The following is a 16,083-nucleotide window of genomic DNA, read 5'->3' on the forward strand; positions in this document are numbered from 1 at the left end:
GGGGGGGGGCTCTGTTCCCGTATAACGCTTCTGTTCTGCAGCGAGAAGAGGTAAAAAATAAAAAATCCATGTTAAAAAGCACAAGAGTGGAGCTTGTTCTTTTCTTCTCTTTCTTTTCTTCACATGCAGACGCTCAAGCTGTCCTGGACAGGATCATGATCCTCAAAGTATTAAAAAAAAAAAGAAAAGAAAAGAAAAGAAGAGAAGAAGAAAACAAATATGTTCTCATACGATGACGACACCCCTCTGGGAGAGACGGTGTGTAAATTATTCAGCGGTGCATGGAGACAGACTGCAACTTAAGCATAGATCAGGAAAAAAAACATCTAGAAATGTGAGAAGACTTAAGTTTTATTTCTGGTTCCAGGTCCTTTTATATATACATCTATTGTTGCACACTCGCAGTAAGCGACAGGGATGACTCTCAGCTACTACCACACCAAGTTTCAGCTCGATATCCGTCAAACCGACTGAGTTAAAGCCTGTTCTTGTATCCGCCAAGGCCAACCAGCAGCGGCAGCCATCTTGAACGGAGTTACCTCTAAAAGCTCAGCAGCCGCAGACGCTCAGACAGCAGTTACTTTGAGAGCTTCATCAAAAAACAAATCATCCATTCATGAAATATGTTGCTTAAATGACGCAGGAAACGAGACGAAGTGGAACACCCAGAACGGACAAGTTCATCCAGACAGGAAGCAAAAAGGAGACGCGTGAACGAGCGAGTGGAAATATGCAGCCTAGGTAAAAACTGCGACGGATCGTTTTCTGACTGTGGCTCTCATTTGAAGGAGAAAAATAAATAAAAGTACATTTAATCTAAAATGGAAAAGCGTTCCTGTTCTTTCGAGCAGAACCTGGGAAACTTGATAACGCCCTGACATTTCGAAGCAGAACATGGCCTCTATCCGAGACGCGCCTCAGCTTTTCCAGAACTCTCTTTTTTTTTTTTCCTGTTACTCACCACAGTCAAGCGGCACGTTGGCAGGTTAGTACATTTCCATTCCCAACAGCTCCTTTAACCCCCCCGTCCTCTTCATACAGTCAGCTTACTGAACCGGCAGAGGGGCCGAGGGCCTGCTGCTGCTTGATTTCTGATGTTTAATCAGGTTAAGGTAAGAAGCGCAGGACTAGTTTTATCTGTCTCTCTCTCTCTCAGGAGGTGTCCAACATCCCAGTTTGTGGCGCTACGTGACGAGGACGCCGCCAATGAATAAATTATGTTGTCGTCGTCACGCTGCTTTGAGTGAGACCGGACCGGCCGGGTCGAATGTCGCCTGGTGTCCACGGCTAACGGGTCTGAGATGTGTTCAGGAACGCTCCTGTGTGTGTGTGTGGCCCACTTCTCAGACGTCTAACAGGTGGATTTGTCCCAACTGCCTTCTCTGGCCTTTTTTTTCCATTCAATCCAACAGAAAAGTAGGAAATGAGCAGCAGCAAACAGGTAGAAGGTTGAACTCTGAGCTCCGATGGTGTGAGGGGTGTGTTCGCCTCTTTATGAACCGTGTTCAACCTCGCATCGACATGGAAATGGTGTTTCAGGAGCCCCAAAGTGTTTGCAGATTGAAAAAGGCCTCAAGTTTTTGTGCCAAAAACCACAATAACATCATCGCCCCCTCATCTAATCCTAATCTACAAAGCGAGGGCGCCCTCTTGTTCTTCTTCTCCTCAGGTTGACCCTCCGGTGTGCAAATCTTCTGCTCCTGCTCCGAACCTCACTTCCTCTTTATGGTGCATTTTCATAGTAGCGTCGCAGCGCCACATGCAGGCCTGGCATGGTTACTGCAGCGGTTTTTGTGTGGCTGACGACGTTTCGAGATATTCTTAGATACACAAATCAAAGAAAAATCAAAGAAAACTGCATGTCTGTGTGGACGGGGCCCTAAACCAGTGATATGGGGCAAAACTAACATTACGAGTTACCAGATAATCAAAACTGTGGAAAACTTTTAGTGATAAGAAGCTTTATTAACCAACGAGGACTGATCAAACTGATCCCTGAAGGCTTTAAACAGCAGACAGGGCGACGGTGTGAATGACATAAAGCTTATTACTCATTTCCCACCTTCTTTTCAACCACACAGATCAGTGTCCCATTAACAGGATTATATCATTTCAGCCTCACACTGGATTAAAACCCTTTATATCTTTTTTTTCTTGTTTTTATACCCCTGTCCACGCAAACTACAGACAGACATCCCAAAATCCTGTTTTGTTTAGGAATAAAGATGATTCAAGTACTGACGGAGTGGCATTTGTACCACGTGGACAATATTAACGCCACTGAACGCCTTCAAAAACCACTCTCCAAACACAACAAACACCTCGAGGATATTACATTCTGGAGTTCTTTTACATTCAGGGCCGAGGAAGCCGAATGAGTCGGTGCGATCTGGGCTCTGATGCGTTACCGTTAAAACTCCTAACAGATGCAGATTAGTTTGAAAAGCAGAATAATACAAGTCTGCGGGGTTCGTTTCATGTAACTCAGGCTGTCACAAACACGCACTTCACCTTCGCCATCACTGTGACACAAACGGCAGCAATTAAGGTTGGTCTTTTTGTCTTTTAGGACACTTTTTTTTTAGAGTGTTTCACATGGAAAAGATGCAAAAGCAGCAGAGGAAACGATGCCATCGGAACAAGGGGGGGGGGAGCTGACATTTCATCAAGCTGTTTTTAATCCCAGTAATGGAGGATGTTCATAGTGATTAGGCCTGACGTTATTATGATTGTCGTAAATAATTTAATTTGATTGTAACAAGCTCGTCTGTAATTGCGGCCCGCTGTCGTGAAAGGTGGCCAGTCGTGTAATTGTGTGTCTGAACGTGGGTTCGGCTGTCTGTCTGTTAGCAAAATGTGTCGTAAAGCAGTCTCAGAAAGATGTACAACCACCGCAGCTTAATGGGCTTAGCAAACAAACAGCTACAGGAGGTAAAACGGGGTTTGGCAGTAGCTGAGAGTCATCCCCGACACATACGCTGAGCCCTAACAAGGGTTTTAATTTAAGATTCTGGCACGCCTTCCTTCTAGGGATGCTAGTTTTTAATTGCATTAAAGATTAATCCATCCACTGTGATCAATATTAAATGATGTTACTCCTCTCAGAAAATGGCTTCTATATGACACCGCAGGCGTCGTCAAAAAAAAAGATCTGAAACATCTGAAATTTTTACATATCCTGATAAACGCCAACCACGCAGTTTTCCCCATCACCTGGTAGTTACAAGAAATCTAAATCCGATCCAAGAAAACCACAGCACCGAGAGAAAAAGGATGAAATTCCTGGCAGACTGCAGCCTTATAATCGGGACAAAGGCTGAACGTTCACTTCTGAGAAAACTACAGTGAAAGAGACTAAATCATCAGGTTATTTGTAAAAAAACGAGTTTTTCTGAGCAGCTGCACTGATTTCTGTTGTAATTCCAAAAGCAGCTTGAGTGGGGCTATTTCTGATGTAGTCCTTAACGGCAGGACAAAGATAAAAAATGGTCTTTAAGTCTTTAAAACCAAAGAAATATCCTTGGTAAAACAAGCTGCAAAGAAAGACCTTGACGATGGTTTTGCTGTGACCTCCCTGCCTTTTCCAGCTGACTGATGATATATTTCCATGGTTCCAGAGAGGAAACCACCAAGCGGCGAGTATATAGCGAGAGGAATGTTATTTGATCAGTCAGATGTCAGAAATATCTGCGTCAACTGCTGCGGTTGGGTCCAGAAGACGAGCAGCCTGCCGCCCGCAGGCCGCACCGTGCCGTCTCCTACCTTATAGTCCGACTGGAAATGCAGTTCTTCCACATCTCATTCCGTACGGCGGTGATGTCACCGGCGGCATCAGGCGGGCCTGGAAGCAGCAACAGAACGAAACCAAAAAAAAAGGAAAAACTGTCCACGGCCTCGAATGCAGTCTGAAAAACCTCTACGGACTGCAGCAGCTCTCCAGGAGCACGGTCTGCGCTCGCTGCCTCCTCGACCACAAAATTACAGCCCTCAGCCTCGACTTTCCACAGCCGGAGCCCGCAGGGAGACTAAAGTTACTCTCCCTGCGCCGTCCGTCCTCAAAGCTCTCCCTGCCCCACTTTAAGACGGGCTCGGAGCTGCCTGATGACCAAGTAAGGTAAAGGCCCAGAGTACGTAAAGACGGAGAAAAATCACCCCTCTCCTGAACAAAAAGCTCTCCACCCACAGCAGAACGTCCCCTCTGCAGGCACTCCTTCCTTATTGTTGCCTTTCTGCTCGTCTGCTGCTCCTACGGCGGACGCTCAGTGATAACAGGAAGGCCCCGAGTTTGACAGGCACTTGTTTTTTTTGGTTTTTTTTAGCGTGATAAAGACATATGAGAGGACATGAAAGCGTTAGGTCTCCGTCTGCGTGCTTTTCCCTGGGCCTGAGTCCAACAATCACACTGCTCTCCACGCGAAGGCCACGCCGGGCTGAACCCCAGAGGGGTGTTTTCAGTTCCTACGACGACCTTGCCTTTTAAAATAAATAAAAATAAAAATCGGTCTGTGTTGCACTGAAGGCCAGAGAGACGTAATGAGTTACGCCCAGTGACTGGGATGTTCCAGTAACTGGGGGATTAGGAACATAATGAGCTGTTCACATTGTGTGGAAAGAAAAAAAAACATCATAAAAACAAGTTCTGCTAAATAATTCCAGAGACCACTGAGTCAGAGACTGAGGTCAGCTGTTGGCAACGGTTAGCTAAAAAAAAAAAAGTTTAAACATGTTTAAACTGGGTTCTAAGGAGAGGTTATGAACCTTTAATATCTTACCTGCTGTAGATAACTCTTTGAACAAGCTCAGTTTGGATCAATTCTGACCGAACTGACGAGCTAACAGCTATATTAGCTAACAGCGAGTCCAAGCAGGGCACTAAAGAAGTTTTCTGCCAACTTAAAGCTCAAATCTTTAAGTTTTATAACAGTTCATATAAAAACTAATTTATAAACCTTTACACTGACATTAATTTAGCATCACACAGTTATTCTGACAGGAATATTGCAGTGTTTTTGTTCGAAGTGCATCCCGGGGCTAACGAGGAGAAGCTAAAGCTAGCTGCTGGAGCCGCTATGTGTGCTTGCTAACAACCCCAAAATTCAGTGGAAATAACTATTTAACGTAAAGCTGACCGCTTATAAACAGAGTCTGCATAAACCAGTAAAAAATACTGGAGATTGGAGTTGTTTAAAGACAAAAAGCAATCCACCTCGTCTCTTGACCCGGCACAGATTAGCCGTTAGCTCGTCAATCTGTTTCGTCCGCCTCGGTTTGTTCAAAGAGATATCTATAACAGATATCAATCATTCAGAAGCTTTACACTGAACCCCACTATAAAGGATCGTAACACTTTAAATATTCAAATAAAAGAACAAAAAAAAATTAATTATTAAATCTTTCATTTTTCCAAACAAACGCGGTGGCGCCTACAGATGAGGGAATCCCCTGATGGGGAAGCTGAAGATGATGCATTATTAATAAATAATGGAAACACACCCTATTTTCAGAACACAAGCGCCTGATACAACAGTGTGTGTGTGTGTGTGTGTGTGTGTGTGTGAGAGATAAGCGAGAAAATATTAGCATACAGATGGCAGCGTCTGATGTTCAAATGTCCTGGACCGGTGTGTTTTTGTTTTTTACGATGCGCCTCTCCTCCGCTTCGAAACGAAACATCTGCGCCGCGGGGAGAGCGTGAAGGAGAACTTACGCCAATGTAACCCCGTTGGATATCTGTGGTGCCGTCAGGAGATTAATTCAGCAGATACGTTAGAAGCATAGTCTGCTGTAACTTCACAAACCGGCTCTTTAAACGGAGATCTTGGGCAGGTAACTGGGGGATGACGGCTTGGAGCAAAACGACTCCCAAGTGCATCTGGAGCAGATGGAAAAAGAACACGGAGCGTCACATATCTGGCTTTTTCTTTTTAAATGGGGCAGGCAGATGAGGAGAGTGATCTGCGAAGAAGGTGAGGCAGCAAACGAAACCGTGACGAGTTTTATTGCGATAAAAACGGGGAAAACAGGATCCTGACGCTGAGCCCTCTGCGTGTGTCGCCGCTGAAATGTACAGCCTGGTCGGAGGAAGGAATCAAACTGGCTATTCTGTGGCAGAAAAAAAAGGATTGTTCGGATTATTGATTGCAATTTAAAGTGAGCTTCAAAGCTAACATAAAAAAAACCCCAGCATTGATTATCCAGAGAGTGAGAGGGGATCGTGGAGAGGTCCCAGTGGGACAGATCTAAATAAATCCAGGCCACTCGACTCAGAACAAGCAGTGCCAACGCTGCACAGAAGACAGAAAGTTATTTAAACAGGACTCTCTGCGTTAAATCTGGTTTACCTAAACAAACAACCATGAAGTCGGTCCTATTCACAACAGAACGTCACTCAAACAAACATGTCTGATGATTTTAAAGGGCGCCGACTGGAAGGACCGTCGGCACCAGGAGGCAAAACGTGGCCATTTTTAAACATACCTCTTGTAAAAGTTGTTGTGCGGGTGCAGGCACAGCATGTGCCAATAGTCCAGGCAAAACGCTTTAAACTTCCACATCCTCTCATCAGACGATCAACAGGGTGAACTGCAGCTCGATCCGGCAGCGTTTCTGTTTTCTACATTTTTTTTTTTCTTCCCTTCAGCCAGTAAATCCCAGACCCGGACGCCACCTCTGTTCTCCCCCTCGAGCCTCCGGCTTCTCACCACCGTCCCCCGGATGACAGCCCGAGTGGTTTCAACCCGCCCAGAACCATCCTCACCCCAGCCCCGGGAATCCCTCCTGGACCCAACCGAGACTCCCTATCAACGTGTGGGATCCACCTCCTGAAGAGGCGTCTGAACTCTTATCCAGGTCAGTCGGTCAGCGTCCTCAAACGCCGGCTCCCCCTCTCAGATCGACATCCTCCGGGACGCGTCGCCGCCGCCACCTGGAGCTTCGCCGCCTTTCTGTGATGGGGGGGTCCAAGGTGGGAGGAAAGCGACGTGTAGAAAGGAATTCTGCACCGCTCACTCCTGGCTGCTGGAATCCAGAAACTTTCCGACCGGGTGCCGGATCTGCCTCTTCTTCTCCTTGCTCTTCATCCTCACCTTGTAATCCCTGAACCTCCACTCCCCCCCACCAACACCCCGGCTGTCCTCGTCTCCCCGCTCCAGCTGCAGCCGTCCACGCAGGACCTCCGAGAAATGTGCCGATCCTGGTTGCTGGGCAACACTATCGTACTCCTGAAGCTTCGAATGGAAGCCTGGCCGCCTGCGATTGGTTGTTGTGTCCCCCCCCCCCCTTTTTTTTAACGGGGAGGGGCTGCTGCGATGTTGCCCGACCACATGACTTCATGCACAGGCTCTGGTCGAATAAATGAGCTTAAGTGGTTTTTCCTACTTAGTCTCTCTTTTTTTTTTGCAAAAGGAAAAACCTGCTTGTATTCGACTCTCGGCTGTACGGAAGGGTTCAGTTAAAATCCAAGCAGACCACTTTGGAAAAAAAATAACTCTAATTAAAATGATTTATGGGCAGAATTAAACTGTGGGGCATGGAAACTGTGCAGTTAAATTTAACTCCTGGGCATTCAGAAGCTGCTTTTTAAAGCCTGGATCAGCTTCTTGTTTTGCATTTAAACACAAGCCTTTTCCTGCCACCCCGTCCTCCTCTGTCCCCCCGTCCCCCCTGCCCTGTCCCCCCTCATGGAGTCATGGGAAACGGGTGAGGAAGGGCCCCTCATCAATATTCAGCCACGAACACGCGCAGAATATCACATATTTACACACACGCCACGTCACTTGCACGCCGGCGCACTCGGCGGCGCGGTTCGATCTGTTTGGGCTGACGAGTCGACCGCCGCACGAGTCTTTTCACGCAGCTCGCAGCAAGTCGGGACCGCGGCGACGAGACAAAGGCCGAGCGGCAGGAAGCACCGGGGGAATTAATGAATCCACACGCCATTCATCGGGTTTTTGTCACAGCTTCGGCCTCCTCGTTAACACACATCTCACACACACACACAGACACACACACACACACCGAGCGGCTTTTACATCCATCTCATTTAGGGATTTGGTTGGAAAAAAAAAAAGAGATTTTAAGTGGGTTTTAGTGACAGTCCAGATCTTCTGGGGTTCACTGGAGAGGTATAAGCAATATCTTACCTGTTGTAGGTAGCTAAGGTTGACATACATTCAGTTATTACTTGTTTTGCCCAAAAACAAAAACACAAGTTTCCTTTCTGAGCTAAATCTATGCTAACATTTCCATTTGAAGTAAAAAAACAAACAAAAACGTGTTACTCCAAAAGTAACACATTTGGAGAAGAATAGATGCTTAACGGTGCACTGCAATTCTGGAAATTACCAAAAAAATAAATAAATAAAAACAAACATTAACCGCAATTGTTAAAAAACAAAATAGATTGCTGCACTTAAAAAAAATGTGTTCTCAAAGCAGACAAAAGGTTTTTGTTGGTGGCGATGACTCACTGACGGCGCTCTCCTCCGAACAAACGTTAAGTTAGCTTCACGTGCAGAAACCCCGCTGGGTCCGACAGCCAAATCCGAGAGAGGCAGAGACGAGCAATTATTACAGGCCGCCCCGCCAGGAAGAAAAAAAAAACCAAACAAATTAAAGATGGGACTCTTTTCTTTTCTTTTGTTAAGATAAAGACGTGAAGAATTGGGCTTCAGAGCACGAGCAATCCAAAATTTTGGGGTTGGTGAAAATGGTATTTTCACATGTTTTGGTGTGTGTGTGAGCAGAGAGCTGCCCGCAATGACCAACCACTCATATCAGTGGTTTGACTTTGTCAAAAGACTTTCAATTAAAGGCCCAACATTCCTTGAAGGAATATCCTACTAAACTAGAGCTAAACTAAGATCATTTTATCATGAGAAGAAAGAAAGTTTTGGTCAAACCTTGGAAATAATGTCATGATCAATCTGATGTGAGACGATGACTCTCAGCTACAACCACGCCAACTTTCAGCTCAGTATCTGTAAAACTGACTGAGTTATCGCCGCGTATTGTTTTGGCTGATGTCAGTCATCCGCGGCGGCCATCTTGAATGAGGCTGCTCAGCTGGAGCTGTGCAAACAGCAGCTACTTCCTGAGAGTTTCAGTCAAATCTGTCCAGTGGTTTGTGAGATATTTAGCTAACACTACAGTCAAATGGACACTCACACACGGGCAGAAACATTATCGCCGTTTTATCAGCGACGAGCGACAATAAACGGGAAGGCAAAGTCATGAAAATAGAGGGCGAAACAGAAATAACTGTTGATAAGAAGGAAAAAAAAAAGGAAGAAAGCTGAGATCAAACTTTCTGTACCTGAAAGAAAAACAGCAACGATCATCACAAAACAAAAAGATGGAACTGGAAACGAGGAAAACTCAGTCAGCTCAGGAACACGGAAGGACGGGGGAAGAAAAAAATAAATAAATAAAATGAAATAAAATAAGAATGGGTCAATTCTGCAGCAAGACAGAAAAGCCAGAAACAAGTGGAAGATCGACGCAATCAGTTGCCCATTGTGCGCTCGTAAAGGTCTAAGGGGGAACGTACGGTGAGTAAATCCATCTCTTTTAGGAAAAAATACACTTTTATTTCTTTCTTCCAGCCATGAAGCGAGAGAAATCAGAGAGTTGAACCCGAACACAAAAACTATACCGAGTGTAGCAGAAAGATCGAAGAAACCTTAGGAAGGTTAGCGTTAGCATTAGCAGCTAAGGCTAGCTCAGCATTACGGCTTCAGGTCCAGAACAGCTCTATAGAATAGTTAGGTGCATCTTAAACTAGAGTTTATTTGCATATAAGCTTGGGGACGAGTTATAAAATGACGTAAACTCTAAAATGATTAGCTGATGAGTAGCAGGAATGACCGCTTTATCGCTCCGTTTAAACTAGCTGAGAGAGGAAAGCTGCCTGCTCTTTGATGTACAGAGAAAAAGAAGAGTCTCCTGACATGAGCAAAGAAAATGGCTCATTGTGGCTTTCTTTACAAGAATAATCCGACTACAAACCTACAAACTGGTGAAGAGGTGAAGCAAAAAGGAAAAAAAAAAAACTTCACATTCTGGTGCTGCTGACGTTTTCTGAAGGACCCTTTTAGTTTCCACCAGGAAAGCAGAAAATAAAAGGACAAGCAAAAGAAATCAGTGAGGGAAGGGGAACAACTTGCAGCCGTGACGGTGGATCAATGACAGACGACGCGGCTCGGCCCTTTTTCACGTTATTTTAGAAGTGATGGTCGGCATCGGTGATGGGAAACATATTGGAAGTTATTAATCCTGCGTGTCACATAAAGCTTTCAAAAGAATCTGTCTGCAAGCCAATTTGTAGGAATAATCCAGTGAAAATATTAAATCCTGACAGATATTTCATCTTTTGTTCCTCCGACTAAAACCTCCCCTCTGCACTGCTGGCGGATCGATCCCACTCCTCCCCCGCTTCAGACATCAAAAGGCTATCAGGCCCGGTCGCTAATCAATCGGAACAAATGGCTTCTTTTGAAAGCATAAAAGAAAAGGAAACGCCTCGTGACGAGTTTTGACGTTCCACCGCCGGGCTGTGCGGTGATAAGAGCTGGTATTACGCATCGACGGAGCCAGGCGCCGATGATCTGCCCCCGGGGGAGCTCACGGTGGCCCGCTCTGAGCGGGACCGGGTCGATGAGCCCGTCGATCCGGAGCGAGCTGCTGCAGAGGACGACCGGCCGGAGAGCGGGAGAGGGAAGCGAGAGGACAAACCCCCTGCCCCGGTCTTACAGCGTCCGGGTCACGTTAGCGTAAAAACTGTAAGAGAAGATTATTAACATGACTGGAGCTCCGATATCAGAGCGTGAGCTGGTGGTAATGTGTGTGAAGGACAGATCTGAGAGGATGTGTTGGAAAAGTTCACCCCCTGGTGGTGGATCGAAGACGCTTCAGTGCTCTAAAAGCCGAGGAGCCGAGGAGCCAGCTGAACGAGGACTCTCAACACGGTTGGTGGTTTCCTCAGACTTCATCAGCACATAACCCAATCATTTCTTCTTCAGAGAGAGACACGCTGCCGAGCTGCAGAGGCTGCCGCCGCAGCTTTTTCCTAACTCCATTCTGGAGGTAATATTGTTTCACAGACGAGCACGTCTTAGGCGGAAGTTGGGGAGAGCGTTCGTGGCGGGACGACGAGCTCGCGCACGCTACGAGGTACAAGCTGTGCAGCTGTCGGCCTGAAAGCAGCCGAGCCGAACAGACAGGAGAAAGAGAGGAGACGAAGCCGGGATGAAATGACAGGCATTTCTTCAAGGGATGCATGTTGCCCCGCCGCCATGTTCGAGACGAAGACCGTCCAATGATGGGAAGGGAGGGAGGTAATGTAAACGACAACATGCTCGATTTCAAAAGACGTATTAACGCTCAGAGCGAGCGCTTTTAGGAGGACTCCCGGCTACTGCCGCGTCAAGCTTTAGCTCCGCGTCTGTAAACTGGCAGCCATTTTTGTGCTGGACGAGCTGTGGCGACCATCTTGAATCGTGATGACTTCATACAGGAAGTCCAATGGTTTCTTTCCAGGAGTCCCATTAAAATCTGCTCCGTGGTTCATGGGATAATTGCTAAAAACTAAAGTTAAAAAAAAAAAAAAGTTGAAAAGGTGAGATAACGTGCTTGCTGATAGCTAGTTGTGGGCTCCCATTACGTAACGTTGCAGCTGATAACAACTTCCTCACGTCCATCTTTTTTCATGCCTGAGGAACTAAATGTTCTGGAGATGCATCCACTTCCCCTGCGCCGCCACTCCCGACGCTGCTGCTGGCAAACGCAGGGGCTCATTATGGGCCGGTGGAAAACCACGAACGCATCAGCGAGAGCTTCTCCCCTGGAGGGTGTGTGTGTGTGTGTGTGTGTGTAAAGTTTTACTCTGCGAGACGCGGGCCTGCCGCTCCCCGCTGGTTGGGCCATCTTTCCACATGACTGAGTCGGCTCCAGCTGCAAACGTTCACCTGAGAGCGCCAGACCTCGCACGTCCAGCTGCCTTCAGGTCGCTCCCCCCCCCGAGGCGGAGGAAGCTTTGTGCCATTTCGGCAAAAAGCCAAAGTGTTGTCTAAGCAGAAAAACAACAACAACAACAACAACAAAAAGGGAAGCGGCTGTGCTTATTTTTCACCTAACGAGCCAAAACCCACCATCGCTTTTCTCAGCGTATGTTTTTTTTTATTTTTGCTTTGTTCAAATGCTTATTGATGAGGCAGGAGGAAAAAAAGGAAGGCGTGAAGGTGCTGCTAATGTCAGAAACAAAAACAACAAAATAAAATCAATCAGGCAGTGCTTCACAGAGTCCTTGGCTGCGCTTTAATAAAGCTCATTTTGCAGCGTGACAGCTGGCGTTTGATAGAGTGGAAAGTCGCTGCCGGTATCAAGCTCACGACAAACAGAGGAGGAATCGTCCTGAGAGCTCCCGTCCCTTGATCTCATGCGCGTTGGACGCCGGCCCGCGGTCCGCTGCCGTCTTACGCAATCGGGGGCCTGCCGCGCCTGCCGCTATCTGTGCTCACAGGGGGAGGAGCGCACCGCCGGTGCGTTACAAGCTCCTGTGACGCAGTCTCCTTTTCACCGGCGCTGGCGTCACTTAAACAGGAGCAGCGCGGTTGAAACGCCTCAGCCCCGATTGGAGAAGGAAACAAATAAAGAAGGGACGCTCCAGCTACGACGGGCTTCAGACACCGACGCCCTCTGAGAATCCGTGACATTATCCCAGTGAAGGGCACGAGGCCCGCCGATGTCTAAAAGCCACTTTCTGCTTCGGTGCTGATTGTAGGAATGCATAAACGTTTGAGCGATATCATGGATAACAAGAGTGAGGCTATTACTAGAAGACAATTTTATGATTCTGTGCATCATTTTGGTTTATACTAGTTGATGCAACTGGACAGTCGAGTTGCTTTAAAGTGTCTCCAGATCACAATGACTACAGCGTTTTTACATAAGCAATTTATGGGCTGGAGGATGAACATTTCTCTAAATGTTTCAGAGACTGATTTAAACCATAGACCTCCTGAAGGTTCTTATAAAATAATGAATTTGATCGCCTTTCATTCAAATTCAGGAGCTGAGCGACTGGATGGTTTCGCGGGAAAAGCTGAACGTTCGTTAAATAGATGTGTCGTGACAGAGCCGCTGCATGATGGGCCATTTTAGGTTTGCTTCAGCCTGAAATCCTCAAACAGAACCACAGCAAGGAACGAACGAATGCAGATCACATATTAAACAAAGAAGAAAGGTTAACGGAAGAAGCATCGAGCGAACAAACAAGCAGATTTTAAAAAGACCCTGAAATGGAAAATCTGGATACATTTAAGACTAAGTGCTAAATTTTAGAGGATCAAATTTAAGACTTTTTTTATTGCTCTGCAGAAACTCTGGGGAAATAAAGCTTGTGGTGATGGTTTCTGTGTCTTTAAAACACGCACTGACCAAAATAAAGTTGGCACAGAAATAAAGGAAATGTGCGTTTGGTTGCCTGTTTCTTTGTTGTAACGATCCTTCTCGGCGATCGACCTCCTCCGGTTGGAAAGCCGGTTCATTTCACTTGAAATGGCGCTCAGCAGCAGAGCGCAGCAGAGATTTGGCGACTTTTTCACAGGCGCGACCCCAAAGACGCGACTCCGCTGCTTGGCGCGTTTTCCAAACGAACGTGGCGCCGTTTAAAGGGAATAAAACGGGCTTTCCAATGCTATGAGACGGACTGCCAAGAACCGTTGTTACAATAAAGAAACCGAAGACAAATTTCCTGACTTTTTGTGCTAAGTTCATTTAATCACTGGGTATTTTAGCGACGCAGAGACATTTCGCCATCCCACAAAGGTTTCTGCAGGGTCATGTGAATATCCACTTATTGTGCTCCGTCTATTTAGAGGTACAAACCAACAAAACTCTTTGCTGGACACGTAGAAGCATACGAGGACAGCTTGTGTTCTTCTACCAGTCAGGGTAGCGAGGTGTAGTGCCCTTTAAAAGGTTGAACAGACCCCAGAGCACCTCTCCTCTCCCGGCCCTGCAGAGCTGAAGGGGAAAATCGAAACGGGCGTTCGGAGAAACCGATGTTCTCCTCACGTCGAGAGCATCGGTGACAGACAGGAGAACCCGCGCCCGGGGGGTCTCGATCCACCACGCGTCTCGCCCGTCCCGCAGCAGGCCGGCGTTTCGCCCGAGGCGCCACCCGCTGCGAGATCGCTCATTTGAGTGAGTCGCGTGACTCGGCGCGGCTGAAGCCTCTCCTGAAGAGAAGCAGCGAGGGAAACAAGAAGTGCGCCGCTATCTCAAACCACAGATGGGATCGGATGTCTGTCTGCCTGCCGTGCAGCTGTAAAATAAATAAATAAATAAATAAATAAAAGAAAACAAGAACATTTTTGGGGAGATTCCAAAGGGGGCGCCGACGTCAGCTTTATCAAATCTAAGCCAGGAAATAATATAAGATATATGAAAAGCAACCAGGATCAAATAAATGTTAAAGCTGCTTCAAGTCGCTCAATATAGTCACCATGGTAACCAAACACCAGCATGTCGCTCCCTGACAGCAAATTTCCTACCAAGGCAGACAAAAACAGCCTAAAAGGTAAGCGTCAAACAAATGGGCGCCGTGAGAAAACTATAAGTCATATCTTAAAAATCCTCAAACCGTGAGCAGCAGAAGACTGATTGGATGTACGCTTGGGTGTGTGCTCTCTGCACTCTGAGGGGATTTGAGAGAGAACCTCAGGTCCTACAGGAGTGAGAGACACGTCGGGTGAAAGAAGAGAAAAACGCCAACGTTTTGATGTATGACACATAAATGGGAGCAGGAAGTTGGTCTGTGTTGTCATCAACTACAAATTCAAAGGAAAAATCGTAAAAATGAACTACAATTGTTTAAAAACCGTTCAAGATATCTGTTAGATAAAGTCCAGCTTTCCTGTGAGCCGTTTAAACCCTGACCCATGATGCTTCTGTGAGGTACACCTGAGCCGTAGAGCTCCGAGGAGGGCTGGCTCTTCTCACCCACCGTTGTGGACGTCGCAGGTTTCCTCATCAGCTACCAGGAGTCAGAGCGAACCATTTCCCACACGGCCGACACATTCCAACGAGTGCTTTCACACTGGCACCTTTAAGAGCTTTTCTGACTGGTGCGAGCTGTAAAATCCTCCTTCAAGTGTTACAGCAGAAGAACCCGAGAACGGGACGAGCGCGCCGGTGCGTTAATGCGTGCGGCGCAGGAGAGGCTGGAGCCCGTCGGAAGGCGGCGGCAGCAGAGACCCTTGAATGCCTCACGCTCGTTAAGATGACTGATCCTCGTGTGTTATGACACGACGGGGTAACTCAGTCTGTCTTTAAGCATCAGCTGGTAAGGGGATCTGTGTGCATGTTCCAGAGCAGTGATGCAGACCTGCTTTCCTAGAAAAACAAAAACACATCTGAATGTGCCTCTGCAGGCAAACGAGGCAGGCACAAGCGTGTCCTGCCATCAGTCACGGCGAGGATAGAGGCCAAGCTGACGTGAATATGAGCATTTTACGTAACAACGTTTGCCAGCCTTGCAGCTTTACTTGCGGAGAAATGCAAGCTCGGCACAAAGCGGCCGTGTGTGTGTGGGGTTTGATTCATCGCCAGCCCCGAATAATAGCTTACACCCAGCCGCATTTTACGCACAAACAAGCAGGCACACTAGCAGCGCCACATACACATCGTTACCGATCACGCACGGGTGCACAGTCCCACCCACAAAAATACAGCAGCAGCTCGGGGGGAGCTCATGTGGCCAGTACGAGCTGTCACAGCATCATCCACAGATGAGTCATTTCTCCCAGCCAGCACAGGCTCGAAATACGCATCCCTCACATGACTCTGTTGTGATCGCGGCCCGAACGGCGGCTTTGCACGTACAAAGCAAACCCGGGGGTGTTATGGCTTTACGTGAGAATTGTCGTGTTTGGCGAAACGGGAGCGCTGCGGCTGGCAGCCCCTCCCCAGGAGGCAGACGTTGTTTACAGAGGGCACGGGAAGAGAACAAAACAGAGGACACGGCAAGGTCTGGAAGCCGTAGGTGACTCAGCGCGGTCGGCGCCGTGTTCACCCCCCCCCCCC

At 47.3% G+C, this 16,083-nt stretch overlaps 1 protein-coding gene across 7 annotated transcripts in view; it reads right to left on the reverse strand.

Annotated features, from left to right (window-relative positions):
- Positions 1–16,083, reverse strand: part of LOC108232033 (IQ motif and Sec7 domain ArfGEF 1) — a 99,640-nt gene that overhangs the window by 30,732 nt on the left and 52,825 nt on the right. The window contains exon 1 of one of the 7 annotated variants that reach the window (XM_017409533.3): positions 6,478–7,117. The exons of 5 other annotated variants lie outside the window; for them this stretch is intronic. In XM_017409533.3, coding sequence (XP_017265022.1) covers positions 6,478–6,554 — 77 coding nt within the window. In that variant the 5' untranslated portion in view covers positions 6,555–7,117. Of the gene's footprint in view, positions 1–3,762; positions 3,914–6,477; positions 7,118–16,083 lie in introns of those variants that run through there. One more of the 7 variants, XM_037976830.1, reaches the window with a different exon arrangement.

This window comes from Kryptolebias marmoratus, linkage group LG8 (assembly GCF_001649575.2).
Source record: "Kryptolebias marmoratus isolate JLee-2015 linkage group LG8, ASM164957v2, whole genome shotgun sequence".
Classification (NCBI taxonomy): Eukaryota; Metazoa; Chordata; class Actinopteri; order Cyprinodontiformes; family Rivulidae; genus Kryptolebias; species Kryptolebias marmoratus.